Source organism: Mustelus asterias, chromosome 5 (genome assembly GCF_964213995.1).
Source record: "Mustelus asterias chromosome 5, sMusAst1.hap1.1, whole genome shotgun sequence".
Classification (NCBI taxonomy): Eukaryota; Metazoa; Chordata; class Chondrichthyes; order Carcharhiniformes; family Triakidae; genus Mustelus; species Mustelus asterias.
In genome coordinates, this window is record NC_135805.1 from 73,833,324 (window position 1) to 73,852,332 (window position 19,009).

Below are 19,009 nucleotides of genomic sequence, written 5' to 3' on the forward strand. Positions count from 1 at the left end.
TTGATCTTGTACTTAGACGATTACAGTATCTCTTGTGCATTTTCCAAGACTCATTAGTTTGTAGTCTGGCAGTAGGAATTGTAGTTGATGTTTCCCTCCCTCGGTCAGGTACTCCATGTTAGTTGTTACCATGAGGTGGAGATGGTGGACTGAGGTGGATAAGATGAGGTCACATGACACCAGGTTATAGTCCACCAGGTTTATTTGAAATCCTAAGATTTCAGAGCACTGTTCCTTCATCAGGTGATGGTGTTATTTGTGGTAAGTAGGTGCAAAGTAAAAGTTGTCTCCAAACTGCTTCAACAATGACTTATGTCCCAACCACTTATTCCTATTAAGATGGTAATTGGCTATTCATAAGCGGAGACTGCAGTTTTAAATTAAGCGCCACCAGGACTGCAAGCAAAACTAAAGCAATATCAATTTAAAAGAAAGACAAGATCGAGGTTGAAATATCACACTTTTATTGTATCCAGTGCCATCTAATATAATTAATGTTGAGATTTGCATTACACCACATAAAATTTTGGTTGTAACCTTAAGTCTCCATAAGAGCTGCCAAATTTGGTTAGTGAACTGTGCCTGTCTGGAGGAATGACTGAAACAGGTTTTTATGTATGTATATAGGATATGGGTAAAATCTTACTGCAGAATTCTTTCACCCATTACAGTCTGTCATGCCTTCACTTGATGGGCAGAGTAAACTGCCCAAAACAAGACAAACCAATCCTTTTAAATGAACTTGTGTAAAAGTAACAACTGTTTTCAGAGCAGTTTTAAACCATGTAACCAGAGCAGTGAAACTAAAGTTGTCTCGTTCAAAGTTACTGCTCTCACCATGAAAACCTTCAATTGAGATTTTTTTTCATTCACAGTCTTCAAGTATTCAATATGTACAGTTTTTTGAATAGTTACACTGTCATTTTCTAATGTTCAAGCAACTATTAATTAAAACATCTATTGGGGCATTTTTTAAAAATGTTGGCTTCCCCATTGAAAATGTTTTTTAAAAAGTGGCTGAAGCTTAGATGGCAAGCACTCCCATCCAAAATGAAGTGAGTACTCCTTACAAATGCAAATATGGGTGTTATACTCATTTTCATATTCAAATTGGCAGAAGTTTTTGACAAACAAATTTTTGCAACCCAACACAGCGCTCATGTCTATTTCACCTATATATTTAAAACTACCCACTAATAAATAAAAAGATTGGAAAAGCCTTGATTTTAAATTTCTCCACGTGTTGGAACATCACAACGCAACTAAAGTTTTGAAGACCGATACAATAAAAAAAAACACATTTACTCAACTCCTTTAAACCCACAATGCTGTCCTAGAGCTTTGTGCTTTGAGGCAATGTGTTTGATTCACTCTTCCAAGAAGACTGTGTCTCTGAGGTGCTGGATTTTGTTTGTATAGAATTTCTTTCTGCATTTAAAGTTGATACCAGTTGAAGGATTTCAGGGTGATGAAATTTTCCTGCAAAATACAAGATCATAAGGCAAAACAATACTAATCAAACTAGTTATATAATTTTCTTTTACACATGGCTTAGAATGTGATGTGATAATCCCATTTATTTAGCAGATCACCTAAATTTTCTCATTCGCTTAAGAACAGTACAGTGGAATTTTCCATAGATACCACTAGCCTTCAATACTTGACCTACGAGGCCAGTTCACTTGAAGAGCAATGCACCACAGTGGTTACAAGTTCAGACATTTAATTCAGCCCATAACATATGTGCCACAGAACTGTGCAGCACTCAATTAACTGCAATTCATGCAATAGGACCTGCAGTAAGCCTTAAAAAGCCACTATTGTACAATTATATATTTTTTAAAAACATTATTAGGGGACAAGAATAACATTAACCTTTTGTTGAATCGTAAAACTCCTGCAGGCGACCAGGCTTTTGTTCCAGCTGTTCATATTCAAAAGCTTGCATAATCATTTCAAACTGATCTAGTTCTTTCACGTATTTGGCTTCACCACTTGACTGGTTCTCATATTCCTACAGAAAAGGTACATTCAGATAAAAATATTTTGCAGACTGAAGATATTGCATATATCCATGGATGAAAAGTCATTTTGGAACAAGCAAAATCTGGGATAAATGGTTGTGTATCAGTCCACAATTCATCACAACCACCAAGTGCTGTTCACTCAATTCTGTGAATACATTGCTAAATGGTTAAGCAATCTTAACATCACTTTTTTTTCTACTTTTACCTAAATCTGTTTCCTTTATGTAGCAATGGTATCTAAGTGCCATTTCAGAGACTTGAATTCAATCTAGGTTGACACTTCAGCGCAGATACGCAGGCCAGAATTCTCCCAAAAAATTCAAAGTGTCGAGTTCACATGAAAACTGGAGTAATTTATGCTGGTTTTTTCAGTGGGAGTTCAGAGACGAATCTCCCACACACTGCACTGCAGAGGCCACCAGTGTGAATATCATTAAAAACTAGGGGGTGCCTATCCCTGCTGGAGAGGCTGAAATCAGCACATTGAGTAGGCCAGTGCGCATGTGAGATCAGCGCATAGGCAGTGGCTCCACATTGCTGGCCAGCTTAATCGCTGGCCAGCTCCATGACCCCTGCAACACCTGTTCCCCCACCCCCCCGATCGTTGGGCTCCCTCCTTCCACCGATTGCTCCCTTCGCACTGCCCATGTCCAATGGGCAGCGCTGAGGTGCCCCCTGGGCATTAGCACTTTGCCCCTTTGGCAGTGCCAGAGGCACAGGGGGCAACCCCGGGTGCCCAACCCTCTGGGGGGGGGGGGGGCGCGGGGGCTCAATTGCCCTCACCTCCACTCCAGCGGGGTCAGGCTTCTAGTTCCCCAAAAATTAGCGGGACGGGATGCGCTGAATCCTTAAACTGAAATCCTTTCTGACCTCAAGTGGTTGTAAAAGATCCCAAAAGCATTGAGTTTTTCCAATGTATTGGTCAATCTTTATCCTGCAAATAACACAGATTTGATCATTTATCTCATTACAATTTTAGACCTTGATACTGTAGTTGCCTGTATCAGAGCAGGGAATGCACTTCAAAAGCACTTTCTGGGCTACGGAATAAGAACATAAGAAATAGGAGCAGGAGTAGGCCATCCAGCCCCTCGAGCCTGCCCCACCATTCAATAAGATCATGGCTGATCTGAAGTGGATCAGTTCCACTTAGCCGCCTGATCCCTATAACCCTTAATTCCCTTACCGATCAGGAATCCATCTATCCGTGATTTAAACATATTCAACGAGGTAGCCTCCACCACTTCAGTGGGCAGAGAATTCCAGAGATTCGCCACCCTCAGAGAAGTTCCTCCTCAACTCTGTCCTAAACTGACCCCCCTTTATTTTGAGGCTGTGCCCTCTAGTTCTAGCTTCCTTTCTAAGTGGAAAGAATCTCTCCACCTCTACCCTATCCAGCCCCTTCATTATCTTATAGGTCTCTATAAGATCCCCCCTCAGCCTTCTGAATTCCAACGAGTACAAACCCAATCTGCTCAGTCTCTCCTCATAATCAACACCCCTCATCTCTGGTATCAACCTTCTCTGCACCCCCTCCAAGGCCAATATATCCTTCCGCAAATAAGGGGACCAATACTGTACACACACATTTGAAATGTACTGAACTTGAAAGGTGCTTCATACATTCGAACACAGGAAATAAATTGGAATACTGCCAAAGTGTCCAATCATCATGTGCGAGGTAGTGAATACAAACAGGCTATTAAACTGTGAAGGACATCACAGCTGAATCAATCCTGTCCTCATATGTCAACATGTTTATTTTCAAACAATGCAGAATTATGTTGAGTACAAGCTGAAAAATGATACAAAAATATAAAATGCTGGAAAATCTCAGCAGGTCTGAGCGCATCTGGGGAGAGATAATAGAGACAATGTTTCGAGTCTGGATGATACTTCATCAGATACTTCCTTCTTTAGCCTATGGGCTCTGGGGTGAGTGCAGTGCTCCATCAGACACACCTCGACCACTTATCTGTCCCTGCTGGCATTTCTCTCATCTCAACCTTACTCCATCTCACCCTGCAGCATATTCGGCCCTTCATGAATACGGCCTTTACCATCCATGATCTCACCAAGTATAATATTTGATAGTGAGCTCCTGACAGCAAACTCTTATGGAAGACAAATGTTTCTCCCTCACTGATTTCTCGTGTGGCCACACATTCCGTTGACTGCCCCGCCCAAACCACTCTGGTTATGATACTGTTTGCAAATCACCTTATCCCCTTACTCTTCTGGAAGTTCTCTTCCCTTAAGGACCTCATCCTGCTCTACTGCTCTCGCCCAAAATACTTGTTATTTACAAGTCACCTTGTCCCTTAACCTTTGCACCTACCTTAAATGATTTCAATCCGCACTTTAACTCATTGGGTGTGGTTTTCCGGCCATGCTTACCCCAAGACCGGAAAATCCTACCCAAGTTCAATAGACCTTTGAATGGTCTGTGTCCCACGCGCTATGATTCCCGTGGTAGGTGAGCTGGGAAAATTTCACCCATTATCCTTGTATTCTCTCAATATAACTTTTATTTCAACTTTTTCATACCTTCAGTCCCACATTCTCTCATGGCCTCTCTGCACCTAGTGTGCACGTATAAGACTAACTAAACATTCCTTGTCTATCTGATCATCCAAATGTCCTATCTTACACTAAGTTTATTCCTCTATCCTCACCATTCATCCACGGAAACCTCTCTTCCAGCTCCCACCTTCCTCTAATCCTCTTCCACCTGTCAAAGATTGTAGCAAGACCTGGACTTGACAACTTGTGTTGCCGTTTGCAGGGAACTGGACCTGTAGCCTAGATTCCTCTATGTTAATGCTTCTCAGAGGCCTTCCATTTACTTCCCTTCTGTATTAGGCATTCCAAAATGCACCACCTCGCATTTGTCTGGATTAAATTCCATCTGCCATTTCTCCACCCAGGTCTCCAGCTTATCTATATCCTGCTGTATCCTCTGGCAATTTTCCTCGCTATCCGCAGCTCCCCCAATCTGTGTTTTCCACAAACTTACTAATCAGACCACCTACATTCTCCTCCAAATCATTTATATGTATTACAAACAACAGGGGTCCCAGCACTGATCTCCAGTCAGAAAAACACCCTTCCACCACTACTCTGTCTTCTATGACCAAGTCAGTTCTGTATCCATCTTACCAGCTCACCACAGATCTCATGTGACTCCACCCTCTGTATCAGCCTACCATGAGGGATCTTGCCAAAGGCCTTGCTAAAGTCCGTGTACACAACATCCACAGTCCTGCCCTCAATCATGTCCTAAAAAACTCAAATCGGGTTTGAGACACACAACCTACCCTGCACAAAGCCATGCTGCCTCTCGCTAATAAGTCCATATTTTTCCAAATGTGAGTAAATCCTGTCCCTAAAAATTTTCTCAAGTAATTTCCCTACCATTGACAAAAAGCTCACCAGCCTTTAATTTCCTGGATTATTCCTGTTGCCCTTGTTAAACAAAAGGAACAACATGACCATTCGCCAGTCTTCTAGGACCTCTTCTCTAAAGAGGATGCAAAGATTTCATACAAGGCCCCAGCAATTTCCTCCATTGCTTCCCTCCGTATTCTGGGATAGATCCCATCAGGACCTTAATGCTTTTCAAAACACCCAACACCACCTTTTTTATATCAACATAGCCCCCTCTAGACTCAATGTCCACCATGTCTTTCTTCTTTGAGAATACCGATGCAAAGTATTCGTTAAGGACCTCACCCACTTTCTACAGCTCCAGCATAAATTCCCTCCTTTGTTTTTGAGTGGGCATATCCTTTCCCTAGCTATCCTCTTGCTCCTTATATACATATAGAAATGCCTTGGGATTTTCCTTAATCATGTTTGCCAAGGACATTTCACAGCCCCTTCTAGCCCTCCTAATTCCTTGTTTAAGTTCTTTCCTGCTTTCTTTACTTTCTTCAATTTCCTAAACCTTTTATATGCCTCCTTTTTCTTTTTGACTAAGCTCACAATTTCATCCAAGGTTCTTGAGTCTTGCCATCTTTATCCTTCACTTCATAGGAACATGTTGGTCCTGAACACTAATCAACTGGCTTAAAAATTTCCACATGGCAGATGTGGATTTATCCTCCAACAGTAACCCTCCCCCCAATCTCTGTTTTCCAGTTCCTGCCTAATATTGTAGTTAGCCTTCCCCCAGTTTAGTACTTTCACCTGAGGATTACTCTTATCCTTATCCAGCAGTAACTTAAAACTTATGGATTATGGTCACTGTTCCAAAATGCTCCGCTAATGAAACTTTGATCACCTAGCCAGGCTCATTTCCCAATACCAGGGCTTGTATGACTCCTTCCGTAGTTGGCCTAGAGACATATTGCTACAAGAAACCCTTCTGGACACACCTAACAAATTACCCCCCATCCAAGCCCCAGTCAATATAGGGGAAGTTAAAATCACCCTGTTGTTTTTACATATTTCCATAATCTGTCCACATATCTGTTCCTCTATCTCCCGCTGGCTGTTGGAAGGCCTGTAGTACACCGCAACATGATTGCACCCTTCTTATTCCTGAGCTGCACCCAATGTGGTCTCACTGGATGAGCCCTCCAGGGTGTCCTTCCCTCAGTACAATGTGATATTCTCCCTAATCAGTAATGCAATACCCCCACCTCTTCCAAATCCCTCTCTATCACGCCTGAAACATCCAAATCCCAGAATGTTAAGCTGCCAGTCTTGTCCCGCTCAACAAGTAATAGCTACGACATCATAGTTCTATACACTAATCCAGGGGTCTCCAAACTTTTCAGTATGAGGGCCACATCGTATATTTTACACATTTTCGGGGGCCTAAGAAAAAAAATTAGTTTTATAAATGAACTGGCAATGATTAAGCCCGTGAGATTGAATGAAATTCACTGTTGAAACAACAGGTTTCAGAACTCAAGACATATCCACATATTTTCCACACAATGCTCGTTGATGGATAATGCAATGCAGAAACATGGGCTTTGAGAATCCACCAACCTCACAAGCTTTTGTGATTTGCCCAACCAAACCTTTCTTCACCCCAGACATGTTCTTTCCTCCATCAATTGTCACGCATTGCAGTTTATTCTACTCCAGGTTATATTCTAACACTGATTTTTGCAATTCTTTGAAGATGTCTTCTCCAGTTACTGTGCTGTGCATGCTATGCACTGATGCTAATTCTTGTGTCACATTAAATTCACTGTCGACGCCATGGATGAATACTAGGAGTTGTGATGTGTCACACACATCAGCCGATTCATTAAGTGCGAGAGAATACAACTGAAAATTTCTTGCTTTGTCTGCAATTTGATGAAATATATTGCTTCCGATATCCTCAATTCTACGAGCAACAGTATTTGGCGCAAGACTGATGATTTTGAACAGATCTGCTTTTTCTGGGCATAACTCTTCCACTGCTTCCATTATACACTTTTTGATGAGATCTCCATCGGTGAATGGCTTTCCTCTTTTAGCCAATACATAAGCTAGTTTGTAACTGGCCCTGGTTAAAGCTTCATTTTCAGGTATCTTCTGCATAAAAAAAGCTTGTTGGGAAAGCAACCTGCGTTGCATTGATTCAAATTTTTCCGAACGCTGTGTTCCTGTGAATTGGGAATAACTTGGTTCATGTTTGGTCTCATAGTGCCGACGTACATTGTACTCCTTCAAAACTGCAACAGTTTCGTTGCATATGACACACAAGGCTTTATCACCTACTTGTACAAAGAAGTACTTTACACCCCATCCTTCATTAAACAGGTGGCACTCACTGTCCACTTTTCTTTTCCCCTTCCACAACTGAATTGGTCTGAATTGCCGCCATCATTGTCATTGTTCTCGCCCATTTCAGACAGATGGAGCTTACGGATTGGATAGAGTAGCTGTCACTCAGTCAATGCAGAGCGGCAATTGGATAACAGATGTCTCAATTGCTGATTCGTTTAATGAACTGTCAGTCACAGGACGGCAGCTCTGATTGGACAATAGAAATCATAGAATCATAGAAACGGTAAATAGGCCGGTAAAGAGGGCGGGGATTCCCATGGGTCCATCAGACACCACGCAGAGCAGCAGCAAATGTCCGACCTGTGGCTTCCATCCCCGCGTCCGGATCCTGAGTCAGCGGCGGGGTTCCGGACACGGGAGTGTTTTCGGCAGTGGGAATCCCGTCCTGCCCCACTGGCTGCGGGCCAGATGTTAGCCCGCTGCGGGCCGGATGTGGCCCGCGGGCCATAGCTTGGAGACCCCTGCACTAATCCAAACTCTAAGTTCATCTGCCTTACCTGTCATACTCCTCGCATTAAAACAAATACACTTCAGACCACCAGTCCCACCATGTTCAGTAACCTCTTCGCCTTACTGGCCATAGTCTCTAACTCCTTGGTCATTTCAGTTGCTGACCTACTTCTCTGGTTCCCACCCCCTTGCCACAAGAGTTTAAACCCTCCTGAATTACACCAGTAAACCCCCCTGCCAGGATATTGATGTCCCTCCAGTTTAGGTGCAACTTGTCCTTCTTGTACAGGTCCCACCTGCCCTGGAAGACATCCCAATGATCCACATATCTGAAGCCCTCTTCCTAAACCAGCACTTTAGCCACGTATTTATTTGTACTATCTTCCTATTCCTAGCCTACTAGCATGTAGCACAGGGACTAATCCCAAGATTACAACCTTACAGGTCCTGCTTTTCAACTCCCTTTGCAAGACCTTGTCACTCTTCCTCCCTATGTCGTTAGTAACAATGTGTACCATGACCTCTGGCTGCTCGCCCTCCATTGAGAATGTTCTGCACCCACCCAGAGACGTTTCTGACCCTGGCACCAGGGAGGCTATACACCATCTTGGACTCTCTTTTGTGGCCGCAGAAACACCCATCTGTGCTTGCGAATATCGAGTCCCCTATAATTACTGCTCTACTGCACTTTGACCTTTTCTGCTGCACAACGGAGACAACTGTGGTGCCATCGCTCTGGCTGCTGCTGTTGCCATCTCCTGATAGGCAATCCGACCCCTCGCCCCTGCTCACCCCAACAGTATACCTGTTAGAGAGGGAGACAGCCACAGGGAACTCCTGCACTTTCTAGCGGTCACCCATCTATCTGTCTGAACCTTGGATGTGACTACATCTTTTAAATCTCCTGTCTATGGCGTTTTCTGCCTCCTTCATGCTTCTAAGTGTGTCCAACTGGCCACACAACATCCGGATTTGGAACTATATCACTTCTATATCATTATCAGGTCAAATTCCTTCCTAACAGTGTTGTTGATTCACCTACACCATATGAACTGCAGTGGTTCAATAAGGAGACTCACCACCACCTTAAGGGCAATTATTGATGGGTAACAAATGCTGACTGTGGCAGCAACACACAGATCTCATGAATGAATAATAGTCAACCTACTGAACCTCTTGCCTCCACATGTGATCTACTAAGCAAGTTGATCAGCATTTCCAAACTCTGTCATTCTTCTTCGAGGCATAGGCTCACAAAGTGTGCAAAACTGGCCGATAAAACATTTGTCTGATTTGGCATGACCACGTACAGCTTTATAGTAAGCCATCTCCGTCCCAACCATCTACTACAAAATCATCTTGAAAGCCAACTCTTAGGCATCTTTTCTTCACAACTGAAACCCCATTCTATTGCATCCTCCAGCGATTTCTTAACTCTACAATCAAAATCATCTGCACAGTTGTCCCCGCTAGTTTCTTCTTGTTCCTCATTCCCAAGCTCCCCACTAACCCATCCCTGAACACTTTGCAGCTTATCCCGTCTTTCCTCTCAAACATATCTCTCCTCCAAGACCAACCTCTTACTCCAATTATCCCTTCTTCACTTCATTCTCGATCACTCAGCTACTTCCCCGGTCCTCATGAAGGTGACACTGTTAAAGATTCCATTTCCTCCTACATTATCCCCCACCTGCATCAAAACTGCCATCTTCACCGCCAACCCCCTTCTAATGCGCCCCCACCCCAACTCTAAATAAAAATCCTTAATCAACCTCTCCTCTAAATCTATGGGCTCATTTTTCATGTCTCTTCAGTAAGCTATTGCCCATCAGCAACATGCCCATCTTGCCTGTAACCACCCCCACCCCCCGCGTTGGTCTCCATGTTAACTACATAATCAAAACAGTAGAATACAAATCAGAAGCGACAATGATCCAAATTTGTCAGACCACACCTTTAATACCAGGTCCACCTCTGATTGCTAAGAAATGAGAGACATACAAGACATGAACGCAATGGGAAACACTCCAGTAAACCAGAGTTCCAGACCCAAGGGTTCTCTGTTTGACTCCTGGATCTCTTACATTTACATTGATTTGGGGCAGGTTAAAGGGACTCTCTGGTTTGTAGGATATACAAGATTTACTAACATTAATTTTTTAAAACAAAATCAGTAATCATGAGTACAATATTTAGTAAAAACAGCCTATGAGAAAACCAAAGGCCATTTTCCTCGCTGCGCCTGTGATAAAATCACGACTAGAAGACTGTTATTTTACTCAATCCAATCCATAACTCACCTCCCAAAGCCCCAACACCTCTTTACCCACATCATCACTTAACAATCCAGTTAAATGTTTCATAGCTTCCTGAAAGAAAGGAGAACATTTTTTTAAAATCAGGGTCCATTTGCCAAAGCAAGAACTTGCATTTGTACACAATGCTCTTCAGGACATAAAGCAAAGTGTTGACCATCTTCCCTCTGAGAATGGTGGGTTATTTTTCGTTATTCTTTAAATTCTTTTCAAAGTACTTAGGTCAGCTGCCCTGTGGAGGACTGCATTCAGTTTTCAGCAACACACCTCACCAAGGTATAATGACCTTGGAAGAGGGTCAGCACAGATTGAACAAAATGATAGCTGGGCTAAAAGGACTGATTGCATAAACTCAGTTTGTATTTGTTTAAATTTTGGAAAGTTGAGGTATTTAAATTGATTAAAGCATTTAATAGGGTAGATACAGAAACACTATGTCCTTCGGTGGGGGAAACTGAAAACAAGACAGCATAATCTTAAAAGTAAGCCTTTCAGAAGTAAACTCAAGAAGCACTGTTTCACACAACAGGTAGAAAAATCTGAACACTCTTTTCCCTTCTTTCGGAGGAAATAATGAAAGCTATTAGAATATGAAGTCAGTTTAAAGTTCAGCTTTAAAAACTGATCCAATAATTGCAACTGCCATTGATAATATGCCTTTTCTGCAATGTGGAACCACTCCATGCTCAATACACAAAACCCACAATAAGAAACCCCATAGTTATACCTGGGAAATTCAGAACCTACTTCTTCTCTCCTGTGCTTTTCCTCTTTACTGATGTTGTCTGCTGGTGCTATATCACCTACAATGCATTCTGCCATATCATGAACCAACGCTAATTTTATACATCTGCAAAGATCAAAGGAGAAAAGCTTTGGTAAGTTTTGCCAAAACATCAAGTGGGCTGCAAAAATTCACAAATTCCTCTTTGTAATCCATAATGCAACTTAGACTTTACAACATTAAATACAAATTATTTATTGGAAAGAATATTAATTATTCATAATTTTCATTGTAAGATCTCACAGCTTTAGTTTTAAATCTGGTATCCTCTGTAAAACCTTGGCTGTCTGAGATAGGTGAGAAGGAAATATCTTTCGCTGACACCAAAAAAGACAAAACCCTCCAAGCACATCTGCCACTGTTCACTTTGTACATAAATAACAGGAGCCATGCAGCAATATCTTCATGCAGCAATCACTGCTACATTTTGCTGCATTCTAGCTATTCGACACTGTCTGTTTTTGGCCTGTCTTGATGCTCTCTCCACTCACATTGTTTTGTTAGCCTGTCTTGATGCTCTCTCCACTCACATTGTTTTGTTAGCCTGTCTTGATGCTCTCTCCACTCACATTGTTTTGTTTCTTAAAGACTTGATTAGTTGTAAGTATTCGCATTCCAACCATTATTCATGTAAATTGAGTCTGTGTCTTTATAAGCTCTGTTTGTGAACAGAATTCCCACTCACCTGAAGAAGGGGCTTAGAGCTCCGAAAGCTTGTGTGGCTTTTGCTACCAAATAAACCTGTTGGACTTTAACCTGGTGTTGTTAAACTTCTTACTGTGTTTACAAACAAAGACAGCATTCCCAAATTATTTTGTCCTTCAGAATAATTATAGTTCAGTAGTGGCTAGAAGAACTCTATAAAGGCACTTCCATCCTGTTTAATAAACATTAGTTACCAGTAACTGAGCGCACAGTTTATGCAAAAATATGGGCAAATGCTCCCATTTTGAGACTAAGTGCTGTGGCAGGATGGGAACATGGACTGCTTCCTGATGCAGAGACTGGTGGGAAAACATGACAAATCTTCTGGCCCTAACCATATTAATTATGCACCCAGGTGTTTTGCGGTGTGTTCAGTGGCAGGGCAGATCTAAATGGCACGTAGTCTGCTGTCATGTCCAGATGCCATATTGAAAAGGCATCCAACATCACTGACTCACTATTGAAGAAAGGAAGTGGACCTCCTGAGAACAGGATCTCTAGGAACATTGAACCTGCAAGATGGACCCCCACCAGGACACCAAATCTGGAAGGTCCACCTGCAAGAGCATCCTAACCTACTGCTGTGGTGTTTCAGGATCATCTTTGGCTTCTTCCCAAATTCCAGAGGTAGCTCCAGGCGAGTCCTGACATCAGCGCACCACTTTATTCCAAACGTGTTTCACACCGTCGTCTTTTCTCACCGGCATTAGAGAATATCTGGCATGAGGGAGGGGGGAGGATCGGGCCTTCATCTGCATCCCAATAACAGAATACAAATGAGGTTCATGCCAGTCTCTGGCAGGTTTTCAGATCCACCATGGCAGGCACCAGCAGAAAGTCCCACGGTAAATTCACACCGGCATGAAACCCATTTCAGGGTCTCTTGCCATTTTCTCCCTCCATGCCCGCTGCCCGCTATCAACACCACCAGCGAGGGCTTGGGAAAATTCCACCCACTGTCAAAAAAATCATCAAACTGAATTGTTCGTGGAAAGATGGAAAATGCAATTGTTCTATACTCAATTCAAAAATCTTAATATCTTAACTAAACTAATTTTGCTGTTACTTACGCTAGAGTTATTTGATAAGCATTGCTGATTTGATAAAAACAGAAAACTGCAGAGTATTATGAACTAACAAATAAACTTAAGACCATATTTCATTCTGCTTAAATAAATTATGTCTTGAGGACGAGTTTCTGATATACTGCACCTATCTTTGTTGAGTTTTTGATCTTCAGTTAACAGTGCCATTACAGCCATCCTGTACATGTGATCTGGCACACTCTCTGGCCGTTCCACATTTCTATATACCCAACCTGTTCGCGGTACTCTCTATAGGAACAAAAAGCAGACAATTATAAGACTCCTAATGCAGTTTATTACATTATATGGATTCAAATTCCGAACACCTCTATAAATGACTTAAACTGTTCATAAAACTGGAGATTCCTTGCAGTAAACATCTTAAATTCTACCCAAGGTGTATAGGTGGAGCCCCAACTATTTCTATTTCCAATAACCAACTTTGTCAGGGTTTCGCCATTCATCCACTGTAACTTCAACAGACAAGCTGCAGAAATCCTGGTAACACAGTGTATATTCCACTCTCATTGCGGGACTGCAATTTTCATTATTGATCTTCAGAATGCCAAAAGAGCTATCCTGTGTATGTGGAAATCTGCTGCCAATATGTTGTTTTTCATTTACAATTAATCGTTACCCACAAACAGAAATTGGAATTACATTTAAATCTACAAATCTCAATAACAAACAATTTAGAATAATCAGCAGCAAAATCTTCATGCCACCTGTATTGCATCTACTATGCAGTGTACTTCAAAACCACCTGGAAATTTAAGATGAAAATTGTAATGACATTAACGAGGCCCACGATGTGGACCTCTTAGAATATGAGCTCCCAGATTAAGACAGTAATGGCTTGTCCAATCAGGGAGTGCTGCATGTGTACATAAGGAGTTTCAGGTTTATACTGTGTATGAGGAAGTACCTGTCTGAGCGTTGCTTACTGTGCAAATAAATCCAAGTTTGGTAAAGGGACACTGGCCTCAGAGGAGTTATTTCAAACCATAACTCTTAAAATGTTACTAGAAATCTGACACTCTCATTGATATTCACTTCTAACTGAATGACTCTTAACTGTGTATTTCCCAGCATGCAAATAGAAACTTACTTGACCCAAGTGATGATGCCAGTTCTGCTTTACTGTTTGCAATTCTGCAAGCTAGTATTCACTGTTTAATAATCACACCATTACTGAGATTATCCATTGGTCCAAGAACTACTTATAAATGGTAACATGTATTATTTGAATTTAGAATGTCCAACTAACAGGATATTATATATATTAATTGGACACAGTCAGAAGTCAGTATTCCAACAACATATCAAATATAAATGATTTGGATGCTATTCATCAAATTCTAAGAGGTAAAACTGAAAGTTTTTAAAAACTGGCTTGGCATTAAATAAAAACATCACCAATATAATAGTCTAAAGTGTCTCAAAGAGCAACAGGCTGATGTATATCACAGCAGCATGAAGGAAATGACTGTCTTTCACCAAGTAATTGTTTATTGTATTAAAGACTGCTGTGATATTTCCTCTCATTTGAAGTGTTTCCAACTGGACAGATTAGGAAAAAATGTTTGTTAATTAATTCACGTACACTAAATTTATTACAACTGAGAAGTTTGTGAAGTGATTTGGGAGATGTACTAAAATTCTGAATAGGTGGGCAAAAAATTTGGGCTGATTTACAAAGTATTTTCAGTGATGGAGGGACCGTGAATGAGGGAACATAGGTTAAAATGCAAAAGTTAGAACCAAAAAAATGGTAGAAACATTTTTACATTTGATTCTTGAGACTGTGGAATGCATAGCTTGAGTTTTTGAAACAGAGACCACGTCAACGTTAACAATAGGTTAGATAGGCTGTTGAAAAAAAGGGTGATATGGGATATGATAACAAGGAGGCACATGAGATTAAGGCTAAAGCTCTTGTAAACAAAGTAAAAAGAGCTTCCAGCTAAATAGAATCTGTCATGACTCCAGGATATTCTAATGCACTTTACAGCCAGTGTAGTACATTTGAAGTGTAGTCACTACTGAGGGGAAAAGTGGCAGCCAAGCTGCGGACAGCACAATCTCATTGAAATTGACATCTAGGTCATTTGTTTGTATAGGTGTTGGTTCAGGGATAATATCAGTTAGGGCACTAGGAGAACTCTCCTGTTCCTCAAATAGTGCCACAGGATTGTTTACATCCAACCAAAAGGACAGGGTCTCAGTTTAACATCTCATCCCACTGACAGCACTTCCAACAGTGCAGCATTCCGTCAGTACTGTACTGGAGTCTCAGCCCAAACTTTTTGCTTTCATGTTTATGGATTAGGTTTCAAACCTACCAAGTGAAAGAGCTACCGTTGGGTCAAAGTTGACACCTTGTAGAGAATCAACACCAAAACAGACTAGTTAGGGCCAATCAACCTATGTAATTCTCTAATTCCCTTGAATAAATCTTTCAGGTATATAAAACTTGAGGTCCCAAGCTGTTCTTTCAGGTACTTGTAAAGGGTACCATGGCACTATTTCAAAGAACAGTGGAGCTATCCCCGATGTCCTGACCACTATTTATCACTCAGTTAACATCATGAAAACAGATCAGCACCTTGCTGTTTATGGGACTTGGCTGTGTTCAAACCGTCCACAGTGCCTCCTAAATTATAACTGCAGATCCATCATGATCTCATTGACGAGTGGAGCAGTCTTGATGGGCCAAATGGCCTACTTCTGCTCCTAAGGTCTTAACAGTGATTACACTTTCATGTGCTTTGGGACATCCTGAGGTGGTGAGCTGCTCTCAAACTGCAAGTCTATTTAGACGCGGTTGCATAGTGGTTAGCACTACTGCCTCACAGCGCCAGGGACCCAGGTTCAATTCTGGTCTCGGGTGACCATGTGGAGTTTACACATTCTCCCCGTGGGTTTCCACCGGATGCTCTGGTTTCCTCCCACACTCCAAAGAAGTGCGGGTTAGGTGGATTGGCTATGCTAAATTGCTCCTTCGTGTCAGGGTGATCAGCAGGGTAAATATGTTGGGTTACAGGGATAGGGCCTGGGTGGGACTGTTGTCAGTGCAGGCACGATGGGCCAAGCGGCCTCCTTCTGCACTGTAAGGATTCTATGATAATTAGGAAGCCAGAGACAGACAGGGTGTGTGGGTGGTGTCATTGCTGAGTGAGCAGCCAGGGGGCACGCGAGAGCAATGAAGCAGAATTCCTATTTGGAACGTTATGTGATCCGAGGAAACAATGCTCTCGATACATTCCAATGAAGCAGCGGGAGTTCCCCCCTCTGTGTGTGTGCGCGCTACAACTGCAGCTGCTACCATTCTGGCTACGACGGTGCAAGCGTAAACTACATGCAATGAAAATAATCCAACGAAATGCACGTTTGTCAATGTAAATCCATAATGCTGCATGGCGCTGGCCGCTCTCACCTTCAGCTGTCCCATATACTGCATGAACTGCAGCAAGTTCTTCACATTACCCAGCCCTGTACAACCGGCCATCGCCTCCGAGACGGAACTGACGTCACAGTCCCCCCCGGGTGAGGGGATGGGCAGAGAGCGCGCTTTGATTTGCTCAATGAGTTTCGACAGGTGATAAAATATTGCAAACAGTAATAATGCAAAACACATCTTGATTGACGATTGAAAGAGTTGACTCTAAAAGCCGGCAGGAAAGAGTGTTGGTTATTAGCAAATACGTACCATGCCAATGCTGGAATGTTACTATCAGCTGCAGCTTATTGCATTTGGTTTAGAGCGCTGTGCAGTTGACAGGCTTTGCTGGTGGCATTGTGCTACTGAGTGAGCAGCTCCTGGAACCAGGAGACCAGTTCAAAACGTTGGCCCTGCCAATAAAAAGCCCAGACCAAAGGGAAACTGGATTCCATAAGACCATGAGAAGTAAGAACAGGAATAGGTTATTCAGTGCTTCAAGCCTGTTCTACCATTTAATAAGATCATGGCTGATCTAGCACTCAGTAAGTCCACTTTCCTGCTTTATCTCTCTGACTCTTAATTCTGATTAAAAACCTCAAAAACCAATCTCAGGCTTGAAAATGTTCAAGGACTCGGCCTCTACAGATTCTTGGGGTAAAGATTTGCCACCCTTTGAGAGAAGAAATTCTGTCTTAAATTAACACCTCCTTATTCTCTGATTATGTTCACTGGCCCAACACTCTCCCATGAGTGGAAACATTGCCCCAACATTTACCCTGTCTAACCCTTTAAGAATCTGTATTTCTTGGTGTTCAGAAGAATGAGAAGTGATAGGATTGGCCCACCCTCGCAACAGAGAGAATTTCTAATTGTCGTTTGAAAGTGCAGCTGCTGTATATAATTCACCACACCTTTCATTTTAAATAAAAGAGACCTTTTTTTTCCCCTGATATATCACATGTTCACTCAATTGATGCATGGAGGCCAACTGGACAAGGAATGAGCCAGAAAAAATATAGAGGCTGAAACAACCTCAGGAATCATTAAGTCATGTAAAATAGAGTATAGCCTTGATAGATCGTGATAACCCATTTGAATATATTAAAGTGAAAGCATTTCAGTTTGATTCCTTTCTACCAAAGTTGTTTCCAGTGACTGGTAGCCAGATCTAGGAAACAAAAAAACCACGGATTGATCAACCCGGCGGCGGGGAGGGAGGGAGGGGGGACTCAATTCCAGTATCACATGAGCAGTAGTCTATGCTGTATTAAACCTGTGAGGGTTTTGTTTATGGGATTGGTTTGATTGGGACAGCTCCTGTATTCATTATGGGTTATACTATATCATGATTGTTTGTAATTGATAAAAGTTATTGTTAATTTCTTACCGTACATGTTAACTATATTTTTAAAAATATTTTGTTTAAAAGTCTAAAAGTAAAAATAAAAGCTCCCTAGTGGGTCATTTGAATCATACCTGAAGTGAAACCTATCATGCTTATCCTAGCCAAATTCAAGATGCAAAACCTATGATCCAGGCAGACTCCATAAAACACTTTAGAGTCAGGCTTACATTAACACTGCAATGAAGTCACTGTGAAACCTGAAACCAGAATCCAGTCCTCTTAGATATTGAATAAAGAGGTTCAAACTTAACAATGAAAGAGTCGTTATGGCCCGAACCCATCAGAAAGTATTCAGCCAAAAAAATAGAAACAGACATTATGAAAGTGTATTCCCTCATTTCAGCCAGACTCCCTACTATTAACCATATCCTGAAAGGAGACATGTACAACTAAGATGACCTGGCCTAACCTCATTTGCTGCTGTGACCCTTGCCCTGTCACCTATTGGCTGAAAGCAGAGAATATTCCAGAAGGGCTCAAAGAAAGGGGAATAAAAACAGCCATTTTCAAGACATACTCCAGGGAAGACTCAATCAACCTAGTGTGACCTGGGATGATGCAAGAGGGCATGCAAAAATCTACCTTTGTGTTAAGAGGCTCCTGAGTTCATCCATCGGCGTGAGCTCAGTGAATTGAATCTAACAGCCCAATCGATTTCACCAGACCAGGTAATATCTGTTTCTTGGGCAATTAGCCTATTTTGGGGAAAAAACCTGTAAGTGTGTTTAATAAAGCTAAGTTTATCTGTCTCGTAAAGGAAGAGCACCTGGGTAAACGTATTTTGAGTGATAAACTGGTCAAAAGGTCTGTCTAGAGTGTGGAAAAAGCAGAGGACAAAGGAAACAATCAGATGGAGGAAGAGAGAGCACCAGCTCCCCCCAACCCCCCGCAACTCCCCCTGAAGGAAAAAGAAATCAGCTGACCTCCAGCCAATGCTATTTGCCTGTGCCAGTTGCGGAAGAGCCTGTCACTTATGAGTCTGCTTCTACAGTCACAAAAGACAATA

The 19,009-nt window shown here is 42.0% G+C and overlaps 1 protein-coding gene across 1 annotated transcript; it reads right to left on the reverse strand.

Annotated features, from left to right (window-relative positions):
• Nucleotides 1-443: 443 nt before the first annotated feature.
• On the reverse strand, nt 444-16,704 carry hddc2 (HD domain containing 2). Its single transcript, XM_078212810.1, has 6 exons — nt 16,593-16,704; nt 13,284-13,405; nt 11,330-11,432; nt 10,568-10,636; nt 1,876-2,014; nt 444-1,479 (listed from the first exon to the last, which is right to left on the reverse strand). The coding sequence occupies exons 1-6, from the start codon at nt 16,662-16,664 to the stop codon at nt 1,334-1,336; spliced, it is 651 nt and encodes a 216-aa protein (XP_078068936.1). The 5' UTR covers nt 16,665-16,704; the 3' UTR covers nt 444-1,333.
• Between the last annotated feature and the right edge of the window lie 2,305 nt (nt 16,705-19,009).